This window comes from Styela clava, chromosome 12 (genome assembly GCF_964204865.1).
Source record: "Styela clava chromosome 12, kaStyClav1.hap1.2, whole genome shotgun sequence".
Taxonomy (NCBI): Eukaryota; Metazoa; Chordata; class Ascidiacea; order Stolidobranchia; family Styelidae; genus Styela; species Styela clava.
In genome coordinates this window covers 3,282,346-3,302,441 of record NC_135261.1, presented here as the reverse complement: position 1 = coordinate 3,302,441, position 20,096 = coordinate 3,282,346, and the positions used below count along the sequence as shown (strand labels likewise).

General features: G+C 35.4%; 1 protein-coding gene across 1 annotated transcript in view; it reads right to left on the bottom strand.

Annotated features, from left to right (window-relative positions):
* The window catches only part of LOC120329800 (uncharacterized), a 32,730-nt gene extending 13,556 nt beyond the window's left edge, over positions 1-19,174 (bottom strand). Inside the window, exons 1-10 of the mRNA XM_078118361.1 lie at positions 19,047-19,174; positions 15,389-15,457; positions 12,884-12,976; positions 7,496-7,588; positions 7,077-7,220; positions 6,260-6,298; positions 5,876-5,914; positions 4,642-4,938; positions 990-1,271; positions 549-699 (exon numbers count right to left, since the gene is read on the bottom strand). Coding sequence (XP_077974487.1) covers positions 549-699; positions 990-1,271; positions 4,642-4,938; positions 5,876-5,914; positions 6,260-6,298; positions 7,077-7,220; positions 7,496-7,588; positions 12,884-12,976; positions 15,389-15,457; positions 19,047-19,110 — 1,271 coding nt within the window. The 5' untranslated portion in view covers positions 19,111-19,174. The remainder of the gene's footprint in view (positions 1-548; positions 700-989; positions 1,272-4,641; positions 4,939-5,875; positions 5,915-6,259; positions 6,299-7,076; positions 7,221-7,495; positions 7,589-12,883; positions 12,977-15,388; positions 15,458-19,046) is intronic.
* Between the last annotated feature and the right edge of the window lie 922 nt (positions 19,175-20,096).

Below are 20,096 nucleotides of genomic sequence, written 5' to 3'. Positions count from 1 at the left end.
TCTATTTGAAGAAAATGGTAATATTGCCATATTTGACACAAAAATAAAGTCATAGTGCGATCAGAGTAAATTACTTTATAATCAAATGCTAGCTATGTACAACTGACATTCATATGTCAGAGCAAATTTGGATTAAAGAATAGCGGACCGACAAAAAGTGCACTATGATATGTAACACATACACATAGAAAGATTTGAATGGGATAGAATTTTCATATTTATCTTGGGGGAGAGGAAAAGCAACTTAATCATACGGCGAAGCACGTGCGCTTGTTCGGTTACTACCTTATGTCATCATGTATAATATTAAATATTTGTTTCAGTTGCATGAACAAATCTGTTGAGTCCAGCAATTCTCTTGAACATAATTACCCCCCTTTAGACTCGAACCTGCGAACCCACGCAGAGTAATCAGAGGTGCGGTGACAAGCGTATTCATCATGCTTAGCATGATGTCCCACACCATATAGCTGATTTCGATATATATTTTATCTCAGAAAACCAAAATCTCAATACTGTTTTTCATAACAGTTCTCATTGAAACTTACTTGAAAACTTTATTCTTCTGTAACACTACTACAATGTATATTATTCTATTTGAACCCCATGAACTGCCCCTTGGTTTCTTCCATGTCAATTCAACATCATTTGTGTTTTCAATAAGTTTTGCTTTCACTTCTTGGGGGCCATTTTCATCACCTGGAAGATTTATTAGTCAAAGGGTTTTAAATTTTATAAAACTCTTCAAGTTATTTTATTTACATGGGTTGTTTAGAAACTGTAACCAGTGGTGGTGCATAAAGCACCATGTAATGGTAATTTAAACATCCCTGTCACACATGAATGACATAAATCTATGCAGCAAAATAATGATTCCAAATGCCTGTTGCAATGCATCAAGCATGAGATATTCTGCTATTAGTAAGATAAAAGGTATTTAACCTAGCTGTGTTGGGCATAGCCAGAGAGAAAAAAATGAGATTGATTACCAGCAAATAATTTCTTCTTGCTGGATGGATTTTCTTGATCTTTATAATATGCAGTGACTTTGAATTTGTACTCTCTACCAAGATAGATATCCCTTAGCACATCAACATCAAATTTGCATTCTTGCACGAGACTTTTAACTTCTTTCCGGTCGAGCAAAACTTCAGAGTCTTTATCAAAGATTTCAACACAGTGTTTGTCACAATTTTTTGTTGATGTTGACCATTTCAAAGTGAAAAAATAATAATTGCATGTAATTCTGAAATCCTTCGGCTTTGCTGGTCCTGGTAAATGTAAACACAAAAATAGTGAATAGTAGGAAAAAGAATATGGAAAAAGTTTGCCCAGTCAAGCTGAAGCGTGGTGCGTACAGGTACATTGTGCTCGAACTAGACTTTAGAAATTGGAAAGAAGCAGATGAAATGAGATTCATAATGAAATTGAAATAGGAGAGAAAAGTTTTTTTTATATATAATTCCAGATTTGATCTATTCAACGCGTGCCATTGCCTTCTGCTAAAATCGCCGATTGTTTTCATCAACGTGGCGTGTTATTTCGGCCGTGGACGCCCTTTACATTGGTGTTCATTCTCTCTAAATCACAAATTTGTGCCACGGTAACAATGATAATTATTTTATTTTTGTACTCGCACGAAATTGTGAAAACTGAAAAGCGTGCAATTGCCTGCTAAAATCGTTCATCGGCGGCGAGGTTCTAAAGAGAAATGGAGGAGAAATCCGCGCATTCTGAATGTTTTTGATTGAAAAGCGGCAACATAAAATATTGAAAATAAAACCGTAAACAATATATGTTTTCCTGAGTCCCGCGACAGTCTAAAAACGCTTTTCTGGGCATTGAAAATCGCAAAATTTCGTGTGCCAATTGGCACACATTATGTTTGGTCGCCGTTTAGAAACATTCCGCCACTAAAATCAAAACACGGTTAATGTGGGCGGGATTTGCCTTTTCATACATTACTTTAAAATTGTCGTCGAAAATTTTCGTGGTATTGATAAACAAGGTTGAGAACTTTATTTTTTCCCGGTTTGTGATGATATATAAGATATTTAATCTGAAGTATATCGATAGATTTTTATTGTACTGAAATAAATTTTACTCCATGAGAATTTACAGCAGATTCACGGTTTTTTGAAAGGTTTCATCTTTAAAAATGACCGGAGTGGCAGCATTGCGATTGAACGGAGTCAGTGTTACAAGTACATCTCAAATCAAATTGAATTCGCAAAATAGAAAAAATACGGATCAAAACTATATATAATCAGTCAATTTACCACCCCTTTTTAAAGTCCGCGGAATTCCGTGCTGTTTTAGAGTGGCTCTTGTTTTGTCAACGCAACCGCAGGGTAAATTGAAGACAATTAAATTAAAAAATACCATCCAAGTATGTCAGTTACCATCTGACAAAGCAAATAACACACATATATATATACAATGATGTGAATGCTTTCACCGGATTGCGATTGAAACAAGACTAATTACAATTTGAAGTAGGTATAACAGAGCTACACAGCACACCTAGCCATATTAGTTAATAGCTGCAGGAACTATAACAGAATTTAATTTTGATACGTATATTTGCAATCTTGCGACCTCGTTATCGCCGTTAGAAAAATCTCGATATCTGATATAAAATCACATTTAGTACAATTTTATTTCATACAATGAAAATAGATATAAAGTATACCAGAAAATCAATAATACAAATTCACCGCATCAATAGAGTAATCAATGCATGACCGATAAGGGCATATTTAAAATGTCCTTTATTAATGAATAGCTGTTCACTTTCTGACAATTGCATGGTCATGCTTCTTTTCTTGGAGTGGGATCATTCTTATTACACGTGTATGGCTTTTTTTCTGCATGAGTGGTGATATATCCTGATGAGGGTTGTAGACAGCATGCTATAGTTCCCGCAAGATACCAAGTATTGTAACTGGGCGAGCAATCGAGCTATATTGGATTCTCCCCTTTAATAAATTTTTAATTTTGTTTTGGTAATTTTAATTTGATGTGGTTTCCTACCTCTTAATGTAAACATGCACTTTATGTTTAGGTAAGCTAATGCATGCTGTGAAGTTGACTTGTTGACCAAAGTGTAGATAGTGTGATATGATCAAAGTTGAATGTTTTTGCATGGTGTGACAATTGTGTCCCTAACAGAAATTGCTTTTGGATCCTCCAAACACCAATATAAAGTGATAAGAATTTAATGATCAATACCTCCTCGAATCAATTTAACAATTTCATTCATCTCCTAATAATTAATAGGTCAACATATATTCATATATGCAATCTTTTAAACACCTACTCGCAAATTGTTCTTCGTTTTTCAGGCTACGTCACAATCACCGAATGACGTGAAATATGTTAACAAGTTTTTAAAGATTGACTCTGATAAATCTTCCGTATTAATTTCAAAGGATCCCATGAAAAAACATCCTCAATTCGTTAATCCTTGCTCCAACCCTTTATAACCAATAAATTACATTACCTACCTCCGTATGAATCCCCTAATCTAATTATTGCATACTTAAATTGTAACCAGTAGTATTTGATAACTGATGTCTTAATTGATCTGGACCATAGTTTAGCCATATTTTGGAATGTCTTTGGTGAATGAAAAGGTTTAGCCCTCCTCTTCATGCACTCAACTTTGGCAACTTTGGTTGGGCAATTTGGCACTTGACTCTACAATGATAATCAGCTTGGCGAAATCTTTTTTTTTTCTTATATTAAATACTGTTCACTCTTGTTTGGGAATTTTTACAAAAATATTTAAATGGTGTGGCAAACAATATTTATTATTCATTACATTACTTATCTTTTCTTCTAACTTCTTTTTTACGTGTTTATTTATTTTTTTTTGATTACCATATAATTTATCTAAAGCTTCTCTCTTTTTTCTAATTTAATTAATGCTCTAGTGAGTGAACACGTACCACTTCTTTTTGGCAATACCTTCCATCTTATATTCTGTACGTTCTAAACCTTATCCAAGATTTTGTTTACTCTCCTGATTTCATAATCAGTTTTTATATATTTGTTTTTATCAACAGTTTTATCCCCCTTTTACTGATTATGGAGTCGAAATGAACTTATCTCTCTTATCTTTTCTAAATACATCAGGCAGCTTATCTCATAATTTTTGTGTTCACAGATCGCCGTGGTATTTTACTGCAGTAATTTTTTTTATTTTGACGTAAGAAGTCGCAACCGCGAGTTACGTTGGACACAATTAAATTAATATATAGAGACCTTTTTAGAATCTCGTAGTTGTAATGAATTGAATATTTAACGCGAGAGAAGCCTAAAAGGCGACTCTATTAACGAGCCCGGGATCGTGGTGATTATTACAGACGGCACTGGAAACTTCCGATTTTGAAACCCCCTCTTTTGAAAATCTTGGCTGCGTGCCTGCCTGGGTAGGTAATAATTTCACCAACAATAATAAGACAACCAAATTCGGAGAACACTTGCACAACCACGAAACTCATTCTGTTTTCATCAATAATTTCAAGTTCAGGTAGCCTGAAAGCAGAATAAAATTTTTCTTCTTGCTGATGCTATGTTCGTGAAGTATGATTCATAGTTATATATATTTAACTTTAAACATCAGTACATATTACTCACGTGTATAGAATTCAATTTCTCCAGCAAGGAAGGGATACTCCCCCATTTCATCTTCATAAGTACAATAGATAGTGGCATGGTATCGTTTACCACATTCGAGCTTCTCGTCATCAATTTTCCATTTTTTGGAAGATTTAGACAGGTATGGAGAATGGCAAACTTCTCCCGAACTGTTATCGATTTTTACTTTAATCTTCGTAAAATCCGTTGTGGCTTTCGGAAGATTCCAGGTGAGTTTTGCACCTGATATGAACTTGCCTGTTGGGATCTCGGATTGAACAAATTTTAAACTTTGACCTGTTAAACATTAGTCTATGTCACATTTTAAAGTTGTGTCATGGAATTGCTGTAATATAGAAAAATATAACACAAATTTATAAAAACTAAATGTTGCAGTTCCATAGTTTGGATTTACCGAAAATTGATATGGAGAACATTGAAGGTGACCTAGCTACCCATGTGGTTATATTGTTAAGTGGCAGATGATGTTCGCCAGTGAATCAGGTACAATAAATCAATTTGACACAATAGGTTTAAATATTATAACATTATCAGTATGCGCGAGAAAATTGCTGGACACGTCGTCGCCAAAGGCTGGTTTATCTAACTAAACAGTGGTCAATTTCTGACAACCTTCACTATCAAAACCATGCACCTGAAACAAATAGGCTTTTACATAGGATTCACATATTTATCCCAGGAAAAAGGAAAGCCGATAAGAGGGCCTAATCATATGGCGAACCACGTCTCTCGTCCGGTTACCAGTCCATGTTGGATATGGGATTAGTTGGCCAGTTATTTGTTTTCGGAAGCATGGACTTGTTGGTGCTGGAAGCCGTAACCAACCAGCGGATATGTAAATCACCCCACGGTGGCGAGGAGTTCAACAATCCTCTTGTACACAACTATCCTCGCGCGGGAGACGAATCTACGAACCCACAGCGAATAATCAGAGGTACGCTGGCGAGCGGTTCTTAATGCATGATGAGCTCTATTGCCGCGCCAATAACTAGCTAACTAATATCGTAACCAAAATGGACTGCTAACCGTACGAGAGGCCGTGGTATGTCATATAATCAATCCATTTCGTATGCTTTTTTCATCCCCAAGATGAATGTGAAAATTCTATCCTACCTGATGATTTTAAAATAGTTGTTCATATTCTTTTCTAGCTGATAAATTTTTAGCTAAATAATAATAAAAGTAAAAAGAAAGCATTTGAAATTCTACTTACATTTAAAATCATCTTTATTTTCTGTATAATATGTTTCCCCTGTAAAATTGAGTTTCAATATCAATCAAAGATAAACTTTATTTTTTGAGAAGAAAGGTGAGAGATTAATTTTTGCAGCTTTGTTCATTTCGTTGAAATCCAGATGGCAAATTATACAAACTGGAACAAGGGGAAAGAATAGGATAGAATGGGAATAGCTCTTTTTTTAGTCTATTTTTGTGATTTGTGACACCGAAGTTAAATAAACCGAATATGAAAAAGCAGCAGTGAAAATTCTATCCTACCTGATGATTTTAAAATAGTTGTTCATATTCTTTTCTAGCTGATAAATTTTTAGCTAAATAATAATAAAAGTAAAAAGAAAGCATTTGAAATTCTACTTACAATTAAAATCATCTTTATTTTCTGTATAATATGTTTCCCCTGTAAAATTGAGTTTCAATATCAATCAAAGATAAACTTTATTTTTTGAGAAGAAAGGTGAGAGATTAATTTTTGCAGCTTTGTTCATTTCGTTGAAATCCAGATGGCAAATTATACAAACTGGAACAAGGGGAAAGAATAGGATAGAATGGGAATAGCTCTTTTTTTAGTCTATTTTTGTGATTTGTGACACCGAAGTTAAATAAACCGAATATGAAAAAGCAGCAGAATTCTAAAACTAGGCCATAACAAATAACTAACCAATCCCATACCCGACATGGAATGGAACCGTATGAGTGTTCGTGGTTCCATATGATTAAGACGTCTTATCGGATTTCCTCTCCCCCGCTGTTAGTACTTTTAGGTATTTATATCTAACAGGTGTGAAGAGGTCGATAATCAATGTCTTTCCATCAACACATTACGTGGGGTAGTTCACTTAACCTCTGGTCGGTTATGGCTTCAAGACCATGCATCCAAAACAAATTACTGGTTAACTAATTCTTCACCTGAAATGAACTGGTAACCATACAAGTGTCCGTGGTTCACCATATGATTATGCCGTATTGGCGGATTTCCACTTCCACGGGAAACATATGTAAATCCTATCCTATCCTGAGTTTACCATATTGTCTCGATTCTCTGCTAAGCACATGATCTGTACCTGTTTGGAGCAACTAATTTTTGTCGTCATCAATTTTGTTGTTTAATGTTAATGGAAAGAGAAAATATTCAGAAATATATATCTTTGGAGCAACTGAAAATCACAGTGACATACCTGATGGCATCCAGCAGTTGTCGCTATGTCCATATTTTCTACAGCTTTCATCACATTGCGGACCCAATTCACTTGTTCCTGTACTTTCATTGTCTTGTTGACTATTTTGTCGTTGCGTAACAGAGGAAATCTGATCTTGAGTTGCTGAAATGTAGGTAATTACAATGAAACTTACGGAAAAGTGCGAAGGAGACGGAAAATAAAATACGATAGAAATTGAAACTGTAAGCCCTGACTATAGTAGTTAACCAGTTGCTTGGACTTCAATAAAAGATTGAAACAAGATATTTGTAAACAACTTTGCGTCTGGAACGAGTCTTGTACTTTATCATCCTCAATGGATTTATACCCAAAAATTGCAAAGAAATGTCGTACAATGACAATCATATACCTAAATCGTAGCAGGTGGTATCACTTACGTCCAATGTTTTGAAGCATTGCTGCTACAGATTCCATACCTACATCAGTGTCGACATCAGGGCTCAAAGGATAATCATGCCCATGATTCAAATCTAGTAATAACACAGAAAATTTAGAAATTGTTTGAAATAAATAGATTATTTGTTTGACTCAAAGCAAGATACTAAATAGAATTGGGGTGTAAATATCTCAATTAAAATCTGAACAGAAAGAGTCTAAAAACTGAAATGCAGATTACAAATATTTACAAATCACATGCCCACCACGATCCAGTACATTTCTCAGTTTTTTTTATCTTATTGGGGGGGGGGGGGGTATGTATTTGACTGATCATTTTAACCGGACAAATGAGTCACGTTCTGAATATTCGTATACATTTTTATTTTTGTTGAGAATTCAAGTATGGTGATACACCTAAAAATTATAGGGAGGGGGTTTTAAAATTTTAAGAGGGGGAGGTTGTAGTAAAATCGTACATTCCATGGTGTAATAAATTGGGTAGGCAATGATGATGGATGATCCTTTGAGGATCACCTATACGCAGGGACGGCGAACCTTTTTCGACGAATGGGTCAAAAATTATATTTTTATCACGGAACAGAAGAGTGTGAGTCACAAATAGTTTATCAATGTTAGTATCTATAAGAAACTTGCTGCTGCATCCTATCTTTCAAATCCTATAAGCTTCGGTTGGTGTTGAGTAGCTTTGGGCTTTATTTATGCAGCACTTCAACCAGAGACTACTGGACTGTTAATGACACTCGATTTTATGAAATTCGTGTACAAAAACACGCATATTATGAATTACCCAAAAACGTTTAGAATGTGCAGCAAATTATTTTGCGCGCCAAAGAGTTTGGAGGGAATTCCACTCTGATAGAGTTATATTTTTTGATTGGCTTTCAACCAGATTAAGGTACTTTCACACTGCCCCATTGTTGTTTCAGATTTCTAGGTCCTCATTTTGAGTCTAACAGATTTTGTTTCTCCCACAACATTGTAGGCGAGAAATGATGAATGTAAAGTAGCATCTAGTTTTTGTATACCCTAAACTAAACAGTCTGCAGTGCCTTTTTAGTTCATGTGAATGAACGCTGTAACACAGTGGTTCTCAACCTTTTACTGACCGCGTACCACTTTTGTGTTTTTACCATGACCGCATACCACCGACAAAACCTCTTTTGTGGCGGGGAACAATGGCACAAGCAACGCTCTATGGTAGTATTTTATGTGGCACTACATGCATTTTAGAGCTTCGTGAACAGTTTCAACGTATTAATTATATGCAGTAACAACGTAATAATTGCGTGCAAAATCACGAGAGAATTTGCGTCGTTTATCGTCGGCTCTAATCATCGTCACCACTGAATTATCGCAAAACTCGGACAAATACACTTCGGTCGGCACTAGCCGCTATCCGGAACTGCCTAACCTAGTCTTCAAATTATTTGGACTCAAAAGTCAAGATTATGCCGATCAGCCAACACATACATCAGTCAGTAATAGTAAAATATTTATGATGTATCTAGGCTCTATCGGGGTATTTCGACACGCGTCGTCCACCCCTCCGAAATTCGAACGCTCCCTTCGTTGCCAATTTCCCAATGGTGATGCATTGTGGACGTAACACGTAAAACGGGCGATAATATGCCCGTCTCGTTTCTTTTTAGATGGGCAGTAGCGGGCGAGAGTGCTCATTAAAGAGAAGGACTGGTAACGCTATCAACTATTCAGCGAATACATTCAGTAATGGAAGATAAATAGAAAGCGTGTCTGCCATATTTTAGCCACCTCAAAAGTCGGTTATTGCAATAATTCAAAGCGTCCCACTTGAAAAGCCCCCGCGTACCACAGGTTGAGAACCACTGCTGTAACGAGACGTTGCGAGAAATGAACAGATCAAATTGATTGTTTTGTCATAAACGATATCACAGCCAATAGCTGCTTAAAGGTATACAGGGGTGAACACGTGCGTCCAAGATTGGGAGTTCTGAAAATTACCATACCGATCCGGAAATTTGAATTTAAGCGTTCGTGGGTCTGGCTGCCCAACTGACGTTACATTATGTAGTTTACTTACTGTCAAATTTGTTTGAAGCCGGTTTTATCAATTTTTATCACTTACAAGTTAGTATGTTTTCATTTCATTCGTGCCTTGGAGGGTCACCGACAAAACGCGATGAGTCACTTTGTGACCCGCGGGTCAGTGGTTCGCCATCCCTGACTTATAGCAAGAAATCTTTGGATGCTTATACAAGGTCCTGTTTAAAGCGAGAAAGAATACGCGAGGAAGCGTTGTATAAAAACTAACACTGTATTGTATTTTGGTTCATAATTTATTTCGACTGTCCTATGGCGACTTAAGGTTAAAAAGCCGTGAGGGTTCAAGAATCGCTCTAAAAGTTCACTGAGAAAGATATCTTCTTGTTGCATAATAGTGTTGTATCAAGCCCATGTAATGACGCATTTGTCAAAATATATGTCTATTTAACCAGCTACAAACAAATTGTAAAAATCAAACTGTAGCATGAGCCCAAAATGTCTCAATATTCTGACAAAAGGGAAAATAGATAATACCGTTGCACTGCTCAGTTGATCTTGATAAACTTCACTTAAACTAACCTGGTGTAGCTGCCCTAAGCTGCTTCATATAACCCCTGGTCAATTACGGCTTTCTTTACCCAAAAGTCCATGCCTCCAAAAATAAATAACCGGCTAACTAATCCCATACTTGACATGAACTAGGGACGAGAGACTGAGGTTCAAAATATGATTCAGTCGCATTATCGGCTTTTTTCTCATTCGGGATGAATATGTAAATATTATCCTATTCTAATTTTGATAAGAAACTCGCCATTCTGATAAGTTGGCCCACTTAACTGTAGTTACTTAAATAAAACCTTTTTGTTGATTCTCGAAGTACACTCTTACTCGGCGGATATTATATGTATAAAAGAATTGGTCAAAAACTAATGTGTCCATATGTGAGTGAAGGCAATCTGTAACACATAAGATCTAGAAATACCTAATTTTATACATTATATGATACAAAGATAAACAATTACCTTGTTTTGGATGGAAAATTTAGAAAATGTGAATCGAATTGAGAGAGTCAGTCAAAAGAGAAATATTTAAATAGAAAATATACATGAAAACGAGAGAATCAGTCCAAAAAAAATGTTTAAATTGTGAGTTTATCATTGCAATGATAATAAAACCTTTTTGTTTATTCTCGAAGTACACTCTTGCGTACGTGTCAACAACCATTCCATATGTTAAAGGACTCAGCGAGAAAATTCGAAGAATTTTAGAAGATGTAAGGATTAAAGTTAGTTTTAAACCCCAAAACACAATTGGCCAACTACTTTCTAATGTCAAAGACCGCCCATGCCCCAACAAGAAAAACGGCGTGGTATATGCAATCCCATGCGTTGATTGTTGCTCTATTTACATTGGAGAAACGAAACAAAGTCTAGAAACTAGAAAAAAAGAACATCAGCGTGATGTAAAACAAAAGAAATTTGAAAAATCGGCCCTTTCGAAACATGCCCTCTACTCATCACAGCATTGATTGGGATAACAGCAGGATATTGGAACATGAAATTCACTACAGAAAAAGACTATTTCTCGAATCTTATCATATCAACAAAGAGAAAAATTCAATGAACGATAAAGAAACTACATTGTTCCCGCATGTATATAAATCATTGTTTAGATAGTCGCGTAATTGTTTGAACTTATCATATTGTCCCTTTTTTCAGTTTTTCACGCCGTTTAATTTTTACTATCTTTTTTATTTTTCTACTCTATATATATACGATAGTGTACTCTTCATATCATGCCCTGATGAAGTTTTTCTGAATAGAAATTCGAAACGTCGGCAAATTATATCGTTTTGCTATACACCGGTTGTGCTTTATTTATCTTTGACATTGCAATGTGATGTTGGGGTTAGCGCAGTTATAAATGTTGTGCTTCTGACTAACATGAGACATTCTTGCAATGATAAGGTAAGGCCGATTGAGCAACTACAATATCGGAATTAATTTTTGAGTTACAAAAATGAAATTTTTCTGTAAACCCTCCTGTCCGTGGCATATAAAATTTCCACTGGTTTGTTAAAATCTAAATCATTAGTTAATCAGAAATATTTAAAGCTGACATAACTATTGGAATTTGAAAACTGCTCAGTCACCTTTTTCACATTTTTATACACACAGTTTTCAGGCATGGTTGTGAACAGTGTGAATTTGATCTTTATCAGATCTAGTATTTCCGAAATGCAGGTGAAATTAAAAATGTCTTTTTCAATGTTCGGGTCTACTTGTAGTTAAAAAAAATCTGCTAAAATTCGCTATAAGTTTTTTTTTAGTATTATATGTTATTGTTTCAACAGGTGTAAAACGGTTGATAACTAATGTCTATAACACATGATGCAGGATGGTTCACGTAACCGCTGGTTGATTACTGCCTTCTCCAACAGCAAGTCCATGCATCTAAAACAGGGGTTCCCAATCCGCGACCCGCGGACCAAGTCTGGCCCGCGTAACGATTTAAAATGGCCCGCCAAGCTTGAGTGAAATAGTGTTCAACAGATTTTGTTTATACTGTTTAGCGATCTAGATACCGCCAATTGTTATCGGGCAGTAATTTAGTTATCAGCTGTATTAGAAAGCTTATAGATTTCAAATAACAAACATTAACTAGGCTTTGAAAATAGACGTTTCTTGGATAAATGGAAGCATTCGTATTTCTGTATTGAAAAGAATCAAACCTCAGCGGCGCGCTATTACGAGTTACGAGGAAACGAGGAACGAGTTACGAGGAAAATGTAATCCTACTGAACCCAGCTAATACGTCGCGCACTTTCGGGCCCTACACTCTTCCAGCCCGCGAACATCCTTACTATTTTGAATTTGACCCGCGACCAATAAAATTTGAGAACCCCTGATCTAAAACAATTAACTGACTAACTAATCCGATAACCAACATGGACTGATAACCGGACGAGATGCCATGGTTCGTCATATGATTGAGTCATCATAGGCTCATAGCAGCTTTCTTCTCCCCCAAGACAAATATGTAAATGTAAATCTTATCCAGCGTTTACTAAATTTTCTTAAATCTCTGCTAAGCGTACAGTTTGGAGCAACTCATTTTGCCGTCATCCATTTTATTGTTTTACGTCAATGGAAGCTATAGTAGTTAACCAGTTGTTCCAGATGCTTGAACTTCAATAAAAGAGTAAAACAAACGATTTGAAAAACAATATGTCTGGAAGGAGTCTTGCATTTCGTCATCCCCACTGGACTTATACTCAAAAATTGTAATTAAATGTCGTTCAATAACAATCATTTACCTAAATTGTAGAATATGGTATCACTTACTTTCAAATTGCTGAGGTCTTGCTGCCACAGATTTCATGTCAACATCAATGTCGACATCAGTGCTTAAAGAATAATCATGCCCATGGTCAAAATCTAGTAATAAAAGATAACATTTTAAAAATTTTTAAAATAACTAGAATATTTGTTTGAATTAAACAAGATACTTAATAGATTTGGGGTGTAAAATAATGAAATATTTTATTGGGAATCAAAATATGAACAAAAAATGTCTAAAAACTGAAATGCAGATTGCAAATCTTTACAAATCACATGCCCCCACGGCCCAGTATGCTCCACAGCTTTTCATTTTAAGGGGGTGTTTTAAATTTAGGGGGTGGTGGAATAGTGATAATAGTTATAGTGGAATAGGGATTAATAGGGATACAATATATAAGATGTGTTATGAATGTATTTATCTGATCATCTTCACTAGCATATGAGCCATTTTTGGAATATTCAAATACATTTTTATTTATGTTAAGAATTAAAGTAACACCAAAAAAGTAGGAAGGTTCCCCCCCTATAGGAGGAGAGGTGTAGGAAAATTGCATCACTCATGGTGTATTAAATTGGGTAGATAATGACAATAGAGTATCCTTTAAAATTATGGTTTATCTGAACATTATAGCTATCTACCAATAGCAAGATATCCGTGAATGTTTATACAGGGCCCTGTTCAGAGCGATGAGGAAGCGTGGTATGAGAACTATCTCTGTATTGTATAACGGTCATAATTTACTCAGACTGTCCTAAAGTGACTTTATTATTTAAACTATAAAGACCTGGCTTTTGACCCCCTGGCTGGGACCCGCTCACTTGATTGGTTTTGACTAGGGATGGGCTGGGATTCGGATCCGGACTCGGATTCGAGTCGAATCCAGGCATTTTTTGGACTCGGATTCGATTTCGAGTCCACTTCATTTTTACCGAGTCCATAATCAATTCTGTTTTTACTAATTTACGCCTATGTTTGTACTTTTGCCTCTATAAATTCCACTACATACCTTAACTAGATAAAATTCAAGGTTAGATCTGTAACAATATCTTTCGTGTGCATTATAAATACTCCTAATAAAACGACGACAGATATCCAGATAATATAATGCAAGTTAAAAACTATTGATCGCTTATAACAATGATGTTGCGCCAGTCGCCTTCAAACTATCTATTCTTTTTGGTATACATGTGGTACACAATAGAATATGTGTTGTTGCAATATTTTTGAGTTTTTTATTTGCGTAAAAATGAAACATGCTCTGGATCTACCCCATGGGGAATCTTTTAAATCGAGTTTATTGCGTGCAATCCTTTCCATAAAACGGCAATGGAAAGCATGGAAAGTTTTAGAACGTTTACATGAACTACTAAATTGCAAGCAGATGTACCACATTGTGCTGACGAGTGTCATTTCTCTACCATATGCACACATGACAAAGTAAATTTACTGCTAGAAATATCTGGAATTATGGGAAAGCATTGTAGTCGAAAGCTTTTTATTGTTCATATTGACATGTAAGAATTTCTGAATAGCCGCCCAGATTTGACGCAAGGTGGGCTGGAAATCCAGTTCACAGCCAAGGCGCACATTGACCACGTTTACGTTTGTATTATGGCCGCAAAAAAAGAGAAAATATATATATTTAAAATGATTCAACAGCTATCTGCGGAACCATTAGGCAAAAAATATGAGCTACGACGTATGTTTGTGGGCGCACGATGCTGTGGGGACGGATGGGAACGGGTTGTAAAATATTGAAAGAACTTATTGGGAATCAAAATCGGAACGGGAAAAGTCTAAAAACTGAAATGCAGATTACAAAAATTTACTTGTCACTTGTATCCCGGCTCACTATTTTAGGAGGGTTCCAAATTTAGGGGGTGTTAGATATTTTGTTATTATTGACAAAACTATTTGTAACTTATAAAATGTGTTGTATTTGTATTTGACTGATAATCTTCACCGGTATATGAGCCACTTTCTGAATATTCAAATACATAAGTATGGTGTCACACCTAAAAATTAGGGGGTGTTTAGAGAGTTTATTTTAGAGAGGTTGTAGAAAAATCGTACCACCCATGGTGTAATAAATTGGGTGAACAATGAGGATGAATTATTCTTTAAAATTATGGGTTTTTCAAACATTATAGCTCTTCACCTATAGAAAGATGTCCGTGGATTCTCATACATGGCCTTGTTCACAGCAAAATACATAAGAAAGCGTTGTGTGAGAACTATCTTTGTATTGTGGGGCATAATTTACTCAGACTGTCCTATGGTGACTTTATTGAATAAACTACAAAAATTCAAAAAAGAGACGAGGCTTTATGATGACGAGAAAAGTCCCAATCCGGATATTCATTGAGAAAAATATTTTTTTGTTATATGATAGGATTGCATCATACTTTAAAAAGCCCATAAAATGACCCTTTTGTCAAAATATGTGTCTATTTAACCAGCTCCAAACAAATTGTAAAAATCAGAGGTAAAATTTCCCCTAAACTAACCTGATGTTTTCCGTTTGTCTCCTAACGTCATATTAACATCATGCAAATCGTAGGTTAACTTGCGCTGACCTAATAAAATAGAAATAAAAAAAGTTGGTTTAGAGGTGGGATAACTGGCACTTCATGCTAATCATTAGAAAAACTTTTGAAATCGCACAGTTTATTACCAAATACAGCTTTGCAGGTCACTACAAAATCCTATGATCAAAATCCAAATTTAAGAGAGTCTACGATTAGCAGAAAACAATGCTGAAGAATGGTTTACCACATATATCTATGTTGTATACAAAATAAATGAAAATCCCCCATCTGGTTGCAGCATTAACTCGGAATAGGCCATGTTAGTGGCGAGGTAAATGTTGGTATTCAGGATGTCTCAAAAATAAGTATGCACTTTTAATTTTGATTTGCTTTTCAGATACTCATCATAAAGCGTTCATTTCGTTAGAAATATAGTATAGATCAGGGTCGTCCAACCCGTGACCCGCGTGGTATTATCCAAATCCCAATGTCTTTTACAAATCTGAGCCATTATTGGAACCTTTAATAAATAAATTATTTCTCGTCGTTCAAACGCGCGAAAAGCACCATCCAGCTATCGAAAGATTTTTTATGTCTCTTTGTTGTCGTTATTGCTGGGAAGAGATGTTTAAATTTATTTTTATTGTCTGCAATGTATTTCAATCTGTTTTCGTGTCATATTTCTGTGAAGCTAGAAAAAGTAGTTTATTATATTTGACAGCACTTACATTATACGAGCAAGTATTTTCACGGATGAATCATGTCGAATCCTCCGTGAGATCACTAATTTCTGACAGTCATATAAAAATTTGTTCTGCATAGTCCATCACCCCAAACATTGACAAAATTATTGGATAAAAGCGGTATCATACCTGACATTGAAATATCTATGTGTGGTAAAGACTTTCGACTTACTGTATCTTCGTATTTACTATTCTTATAAATTTGGTGTAAGGAATTCGTTTGTTTTCTCATCATCAGTGTAGTGAAAACTAGAACATAACTACCATGTCAAGTGCCCCGCGCAATCATTCGTAAACGAAATGTAGCCCTTCAGCCAAAAAGGTTGAGCAACCCTGGTATAGATAGTAGTAAAATTTAGGTATTGTTTGCATTTTTCATCAACCTAAAGAATGATAAGGAGATTAAGCCAAGAAATGAGTTGCAAAATTGCTATTTGGCAAAAAGCATATAAATCAGTAAAGCAAACTCTGCGCCTCTTTAATAGAAAATGTGAAATTAATTTGGCTCCTACACCAGGGAAGTGCAACCTGCGGCACGCGGGCCAAATGCGGCCCACAAGCAAAAATTGTGCGGTCGCGAAGAAGTGCTGATTTTCAATTTGAATGTTTACTGTGCAGTCCAGGAAATTTTTAATTTACTGGTAGTTAAATCTGGAAAGTGAGAATAATTCCAATCCATTGCGTTGCGAGGGGTATGCATGGGTCTAATCATTTTATTATCTATTCCTATAACATCTAGCATGTTTATAGATGGTGTGGCCCGCGGTTTCCCCCAGTTATTTGTATTTGTCCCTCCTGTATTAACGGTTGCACACCCCTGTACCTCACGATGAACAATTTATGCAATTCTTATAAATTCATGGAAAGAAGATCTGTAGTCGATGAACAAAGATCATGAAGACCAAAGAGCGGTCGCTCGGAGGAAAACATTAAGAGCCAAACTAATTCCAATTTCACTGTTATAGAGGAAATAAGTTTGCAAATTGCAATACCGGTTTATATGCTACTTGCCAAACAGTAATTTTGAACATTATTTCTTGGGTTAAACTCCTCGTCATTCGGAGGGTTGATGAAAAATGCAAACAATACCTAAATTTTGCTACTTATCCATATTATGTTTTCTGACGCAGCAAATCAAAATTAAGAGTGTATACTTACTTTTGAGACACTCTGTATCAATAAACCCTAGTAATAATTACCTAGTTTTTTAAAACAACATTAGATGCACTGTAGACGTGAATGTGACTCATGTTTATTCATGGCACTCCTGTTAATTAAATTTGGTTAGGACTCAACGCGAGCATTGATCTGACTCAAATTCTGACTTGGAAGTGCAAGTGACTTGACGCAACTTAGGGCTCTAACATTAACAAATTTTGTGTTTTAATCCTAATACTCAGGGTTGTATGGATGTATGTATGTTTATTTGCCTCACAAATGTAACAGTATCTGCATAATGATTAAGCAGTGAAACAGAGACGGGATACATGTTTGAGACCTTACTGGCCTAGGACACAGATGTGAGGCATGTACCCCTAACAAATATAACAGCATTTTAGGACTGCTGCGTTATACTAGGACAACAGACATGAAAAGGCCTATACAAATAAAATAGTGAAATACACAAAACAAAGAGATAAGGAACAACGACAATATGTACAATAGTCGGTTTATGGCACGTCCCAGGGAGATAGGGTATGGGTTGCTAAATTGATATGTTTTTACGCTAAATCTCATGAAACATGTGAAGATTATTTGTTCGAGATATAAACTTGTCAGAAACTATGGTACGACGACACGAGAAAAATTTGTAAGAGATAAATGTAGAAAACCTTTGTTTACACTTGGGTTGTTAATCATAGTTTGCACTGGACAAAAGAGATGAGAACAATAGAGGGTCTGGCATAAAAAGCGGGCCAATTTCATGAGGCCTATTGTATGAAATTTATTGTCGACATGTCTCAAAATTCATGATGTCATGATAATTATAAATTTTTATTGAATTCACACACAAAACTCGATACAGAGAATTAACAGATGGTTCATTAAGCTGATCAATAAAACACTAACGACATTGCATAGCCAATTGCAACTTTGATAAACAAAAATATAGTGCTCCAGAAATGTGTGTACCAATATGTAGGTACTACGGTAATTTTGTTCGCCTCTTTACATCAAGTTGTGTAAATGGACTGAAACCTATGGGCAGGGGGAATATTCACTTGGCTATAATAGAGGCTAGAACAAAAATAGAGGAAATTCTGGCCTAACCCTAACCTGGTACACATACTATGGGAGTTTTAGAAATATAAACACTTTATTCAGACAGTGCATTTATTACGATAGGCAAAAGGAACATTTTGCTTTGCACTGATAATATTTGCAGAAAAGCTGCGAAGTTGCTTACATATCTTCTAGTTGGTTATGACTTTTTGATGCCATAAATCTGATTAATGTTAAAATTCCTTACATCTTGAATTGAGTCATTGAGCATTCAAATCTCAAGTTGAGATCGAGTCACAAAAAAGTTTGAATTAGAATTTATAACTACAACTATTTTTCTTGGAAGGCTAATAACAATAAAATAGTGCAATAAATTCTAAGTTATGACAATGAAGATTAGGGCTGTAAGTCAAGAAAATTTTATTTGAGAAAAATTTTAAATAGGAATGTTTCATGCAATAATTTCGATGATTGAGAAGTGTTTTAGCATTTTAGATCTAAAAATCTTTCATTCAATTTTGAAGTTTTTTAGCTTCATATGATATTTCATCATATCATATGATATTGTTGTCAGGTTTTCTAACGAGGACAGTGAAAAAGGCCTCAACAAGGAGCTACTGCTATATTGAAAGCTACTATTTTGTGAAGACTAATTAATTATTCAGTCCAACCTTGGTTTTCGTCCTCTTTTCCAGAACTTTCTGGTGCCTTGGGCGAGGTTGATGAAGCCGACATTTTTTCACATTTCAAAAATACGGTGGTAAGCTTGCATAAAATAACTACTTGATATATTAAACCCAGCAAGATTCTAGTAAAACAAGAAACATAGTTATATTACATTCAATAGTTTGAGAACAACATGTTAAACTTCGCTATGTTGAAATTTTCATGGCATAGTGGTCGGAATATTAGGAATAATATGTTAGAGATCTATGATTCAAAATCTATGCTCAACGCCTTATCTACGGTGTGATGAGTTGGACGGATTTCGTTGATTTCAAACACAAGGTGACATCTTCTTGGTAGTAGTGTCTAGTCCAAGGCTTTGTTCCGAGCAAAAGTGAAAATGTCAGATGAATTACATAAACAAAACAGGGATATAAACTTGTCAGAAACTATGGTACGACGACACGAGAAAAATTTGTAAGAGATAAATGTAGAAAACCTTTGTTTACACTTGGGTTGTTAATCATAGTTTGCACTGGACAAAAGAGATGAGAACAATAGAGGGTCTGGCATAAAAAGCGGGCCAATTTCATGAGGCCTATTGTATGAAATTTATTGTCGACATGTCTCAAAATTCATGATGTCATGATAATTATAAATTTTTATTGAATTCACACACAAAACTCGATACAGAGAATTAACAGATGGTTCATTAAGCTGATCAATAAAACACTAACGACATTGCATAGCCAATTGCAACTTTGATAAACAAAAATATAGTGCTCCAGAAATGTGTGTACCAATATGTAGGTACTACGGTAATTTTGTTCGCCTCTTTACATCAAGTTGTGTAAATGGACTGAAACCTATGGGCAGGGGGAATATTCACTTGGCTATAATAGAGGCTAGAACAAAAATAGAGGAAATTCTGGCCTAACCCTAACCTGGTACACATACTATGGGAGTTTTAGAAATATAAACACTTTATTCAGACAGTGCATTTATTACGATAGGCAAAAGGAACATTTTGCTTTGCACTGATAATATTTGCAGAA